Here is a 5,555-nt window from a genome sequence, read left to right on the forward strand (position 1 = left end):
GGGGGGGGGGGGGGAGGGAAGGAGATGGACCTGCCCCCCTTGACTAAGGCAGTACCAGTTGCCCATGGCTGGGTGTGCTGGTAGCCGTAGAAGGTGATGGGGATGGTGCACAGGGTGCTGGAAGTCTGCCAAGCCTAAGCATCCCAAAGCCCACCCAGGCTTCCAGCACCCCATGCACCATCCCTGCCACCTTCTCTGGCCACCAGCATACCCAGCTGCCCTCCCACCTCCTCCCCATGCTGCCTCAGGGGCAAGCTGGGTATGCTGACAGTCAAAGGAGGCAGCAGGGACTGTGTACAGGCACAGGAAGCCCAGGAGGGCTCAAGGATAGATGTATCAGTGCAATTTATTAGGTAGCAAACTAAAATACATCAGGATGCGTTTTAGTTTGCTATGTAACAAAGTCATTTACATCAAAATATGCCGCCACACGTGTACAGTGTGACAAAATTAAATTGCAATAAGCTGCCGCGCATGTAACATTTGGTGCAATTAACCACTATAAAAAGGGCAATGAAACTGCTAAAAAGGGCAATTTCCCCACGTATACAAGTGCCCAAAAAGTCTACATCCATCTCCCTGGAAGAGTCAACAGGACAGTGTCACAGATGTGGCTTTTCCCAACCATGACATACATGGAAGTGATGGATGATGATTCAGCTGCAAGCATTTTCTTTCTTCTTTAAGAGGTATGAACTCATTCTGTATATGCTATTTTCCTGTCAGAAGCTGAGTTCACTGATTAAGATATTAATTCAGCACCAATATCCAACCACAATGACAGCATGAGTCAAAAGTTCAAGAGGCTGGAATAAGGAGAGAAGGGAAGGATAGACCTTGTGCAAGTCTCTGAACAAAAGTGTATATATAAACATGAGACATCAAAACTTTCCTGCTAGGCCTAATGTTACCTTCTACACAAGCCTCAATTCTCCAGCAAATGCTTTTTGAACACCAAATTTTGCTTACAGACATATCTGGAAGACAGTGAATGCTTAGTCACTGGATAGGATGTTCTCTGGCTGAAGATGTCTTGACATTATGCCTTCACATAATCTGCTGAAACATTTCATATCATTCAAGCAAACTCCTGATGTGATTTAGATTCTGCAACATGGCATGCAATTAAAGAGCTAAAAAAGTGTTGCACAGGTATAGAATTAGCCTGTTCAATATAAGATATGAATGACAATCACAGAATATCCTAAGGGATAGGGAGGGCTCTTCATATGCTAAGAGGCAAGATAATTTTCAACCATGTCACTGATTCTGATTAGTAATTATAAAATATTTTTAGTTACAATGTCAACAGGATGTGGAAGTGCTAAGCACTATAAAAAAGGACAGGCCCCTTATTTAAAGTGCTTTATTTCATTTCAAGCTGTAGGGCTAGTTCTTTTAAACTTTAGTTGTCTATGCTAGTTTATAAGGAAAAACATTGTCTTCTTTGAGCTCACCACCTCTGTACAAGGATGTGTAAATGGACAATGTATGGAGAATTCCAAGATTTAAAATGGTATTTGAAAGGGTTACTTTCTTAAAGAAACATTTAATACAAATCAACAAAATGCAAACTGCATTTGCTCTCCTTGGACAACAAACATTAGTTTCATTTTCTCTCATCTTCACCAGCACAATGTTCTATTAGGACTTGCTGGAAAACAAACAAAGGTAAGACAAGACAAGAATTTGTATTTTATTAAACAAATCCTAAACCCATGGATTTACTAGCTGGCTATATTTTCTAAAACAGAAACTTGTTATGGGAGATGCACTTTGGAGCTGGCTCCTGGCTTTGTTTTCAACTCTGCCACAATGCTTCAGAGCCTGACTGCTCAAAGGATCCTATCTTCTCCTTCATATTGTACCCACACAGCAACAGCAATATACAAAAAAGTGTTCACACCAGCACCTTGGCATAAAAAGTATCTGCTAGGATGTTCTCTTTGAAGAACCAACTTAAAAAAAAAAAACCCTTCTTCTCTAGACTCCCACTCCTTAGCTTGATAAAACAGAGCTTTAGTGCAATGCTGCCAAACTTGTGCAAATGCTTTTCCAGGGAGACAAGGTTGAGCACCTGGGAGAAACTGGCTTAGTAGGAAATACTACTGACATTTTGCTGATATTGGGCAAAGACACTAAATGCCAATGGTTAGTTGTTATGCACCTTGTTTATAGGTGTCATTCTGAAGTTTTGTGCAAATCCTTGAGTTTGTAAAATCCTCTTAAAATTAATGACTAAAAAAGTCACAGTGTTCCTATTGTCTCACCCCTGGCCTTCCATTTTCAAACTGATGCTACTGGCCTTAGAGTCCACTAAGTAAAACCAGGTGAGAAAGCCACAAGGCAATTTTAAGTGAGTGCTGGTGCTCCAAAGAATACCTAGAATACAATAAAAATCTTTTCCATAATTTCAACTTAAACTCAGAAACTTACGCAGTTACACTGAGATAAAAAACCTCAACATCAAATTTCGGAGATGACTAAAGCTTTAGCTATACACCTTAGCTTCACTACCTTACCACTGACCTATTACATATACACATGTATATACAAATTTACAGCTACTGAAAGGCCTGCTGCCCTGGAAAAAAAAGCTGTATCAGGACTCCTGAACTGTAAAAACCACTGAAGGAGGAAAAAAACAAATACAACCTAAAGACCATCTTCTACACTGATGGAACATAGATCCCATAATATGGCTTGTGTGTCATACAAGACCCTGACTCAGCCCACTATATGGGTCGGACGTCTGCTAACATTACCTCTGTCATCTATCCCAAGAGAGACTACACGTCCCTACCATATACCAAGCTACTTTCATACATCTAGTAATACACTAAGGAGCATCCTACCACCTTACGTTCCTGAACAACCTTAGAAGGCAAACCAGAGACTCTGCTGTAACCAGTAGATACTGGAAAGAGTGAGCCTATAGGATACCACAGCATTGTATATATACACACCACTGAAAAGTTGCATTTTTTCAGGACAGATGTCTAATTTTCTGACCAACCCAGCTATTGGCTTAGTAACAGGACAAATGTGTCACTAACCAAATTGCTCAATTTGAACTTAGATAAACAGCAGCAGCAAAATAACTTAGGAAAGTCTTACTGCACTACAGACCATATAACAGGGGTGGGCAAAATGGTGGATCCAGCTGGCCTCCATTTCCCAGCAGCCCCTGCCCATGTTGGTTTCCACAGAGACCCCAGCAGCAGCAGGGAGCTCGGGTTTCCATGGAGACTGGCCCCATCAATGCTGCACAGGCAGGTGTATCGGGACCGCTTTCTCACTGCGGTAGCAATGCACAAGCAGCAGACTGCAGTTCTGCCCTGGCTCTAGGCTACATTCTCAACACAAGATCCTGGCCCTGGAGCAGCTCCCCACCAAGCCATGCACCCTGCCAGCACTGCTGCAGCCAGTCTCCATGGAAACCCTGGCCCTGCACTGTCACAGGCCTGCCGCTGCTGGGTTCTCCATGGAAACCAGCTGCAGCGACGCAGGCAGGGGCTGCTGGGAAGTGGAGTCGGCTGTGGGTCCAATTCGGCAGATAGGCCAGACTTTGCCTGCCTCTGCCATACAAAGATATTTATTTCCATACACAAGTGACCTCGTACTGGGCACACGGTTTTGAGCTAGAAGTTAAAGGAGGGATATAGCAGTTAAATCTCTGGCCAAGAATAACCCAGGATTCAAGTTGCAACTCCTTCCTGTAAAAAGCGAATAGTTAAAAAAAAAAAAAAATCAATAGAAAGAAGTCTGGCACATATACCACTGCCCTGTAGCAGTAAAGAGGAGTAAAATCTTAACCCAATTAATGAATGTTTCTAGCCACCTCAAAACAATCATCAGAGACACAATGACTAACAGACCTCCACAAGGCACCCAACCCTGAAGATCAAATATTTGCAGGATCTTAGTAACATGTTCATTCCTGTTTCTATTGAGAGCATGTAGAAAAATTCCTAAGCCATACATGTACTGGTAAAACTGAAAGGGATTTGAGGGATGGCAAAAAACAGCCAACACAGGCACCTTCTCTTTGAAAGGGGTTTTTTGAAGTAATAATTAAGTTTTGTAACCTAATATGCAAACTAAAAAAATGTCACAACAAGGAGTGACCTTTCAGTAGTTGGTACATGCTGCTACGTAAACTGTTGTGACATCCATAGCTTATCCAAAAGGTTCTCTTTATATACTAAGCATTAGGGCTGTGCGAAGCTTCAGTCCCTGATTCGATTCGGCAGAGATTCATCCTGTGTGGTGCTCCATCCGCCCCAGCATCGCAGTGTTCACAAACCGTGCTGGTACCTTGAGGTACGCAGAAAAATATTTAAAGCTGTGTCTGTAGTCAAATTGCTGATTCTCCGAATCAGCATCAAATCTTCAGATTCGGCCGAACCTAATCAGGGACAGTGATCCGAATCAACTAATCAAGTCACTGTCCCCGATTCCGGCCAAATCTGAATTGAACAGGACCCATTTCGCACACCCCTACTAAGCATTCATATAATTCATTATCACATCAAGCCAGTAATCATCACACTTGTGGGTTTTAATAGAAATGTGTCCATTATCGAAGAGGCATCGCTTACCTTTCCATCAGTTTCTCTTTATCCCAGTTGAAATGGCTAAGAAGTATTCTGGTGATAGTTGCTGGATTCTAGAGACAGAAAATAATGAAAACCAGTTAATACAACAATACATACCCTAACCCAGTCCACTGATGACCAGGGACCAAAATAAGAGTGTGAATAAGCACAGGAAGACCAGAAAACTAACTGTTTGACAAGCCCCATTCCTCATTCTTTAAGCACGCTTGAAAGTAAAAGGTGATGGTTTTACACTGATTTTAACCATTCAATCACAAGTAGTAAAATACAAATAAAATGAGAAGGGCAGATCTGTAGACTTAATGAGCCACCACAGCAGCCAACTTCATGACATCTAGCATTTATAATAAAAGACAAGCCTTTTGTAAAATTAGGTCAAACTGGCTTTGAAAGCAACACTTGTACCCGGAATGAAAACTGAATGAGGAAATAAAAGGCCACAACAAACAACCCTGTGCCTATCTAAAGAAATAGATGTAGTGCAACACAGAAGAGATCAAAGTCAGGATGTTCTCTAACTTAGGACCTGAAAGAAATTGCAAATGGCATCCTCAGCACCTGTCTGTGCCAAAAGCTTCGTGAGCAACTCGGCCAAAGGCTGAAAACTGTCACTTAAAGGTGGGAGTTTCCCATCTGTAAAATGAGAATACTGTGTCTGTTCCAATATATTCGGCTTGTAAACTTTTCTGGCCAAGGACGGTTTAGCTTGGTATACTACATAACCACTGTACAGTGAGGAGTTCCGCCAAGGCACTGAAGTAATAATAAAATACAAGTAACAGAAAATACTTGGGGTGCACCAACAGATTTGTTGGGCTGATACCAATGGCTGATTTTTAGCAAGCCATATCAGCTGATACTGATCAGATTCTGATATGCAGCCAGGCAGTGTGGAGAGTAGCATCCAGCTGATAAGTCTGGTGTGGAGAAATGGCA

At 42.1% G+C, this 5,555-nt stretch overlaps 1 protein-coding gene across 2 annotated transcripts in view; it reads right to left on the reverse strand.

The window, feature by feature from the left end:
* The window catches only part of ARIH1 (ariadne RBR E3 ubiquitin protein ligase 1), a 64,866-nt gene extending 60,169 nt beyond the window's left edge, over positions 1 to 4,697 (reverse strand). For both annotated transcript variants that reach the window (XM_019504492.1, XM_019504491.1), the window contains exon 1: positions 4,602 to 4,697. In XM_019504492.1, the coding sequence (XP_019360037.1) occupies positions 4,602 to 4,609 (8 nt within the window). In that variant the 5' untranslated portion in view covers positions 4,610 to 4,697. The remainder of the gene's footprint in view (positions 1 to 4,601) is intronic.
* Between the last annotated feature and the right edge of the window lie 858 nt (positions 4,698 to 5,555).

This window comes from Gavialis gangeticus, unplaced genomic scaffold, assembly GCF_001723915.1.
Source record: "Gavialis gangeticus isolate Ggan-Ray unplaced genomic scaffold, GavGan_comp1, whole genome shotgun sequence".
NCBI classification, from domain to species: Eukaryota; Metazoa; Chordata; order Crocodylia; family Gavialidae; genus Gavialis; species Gavialis gangeticus.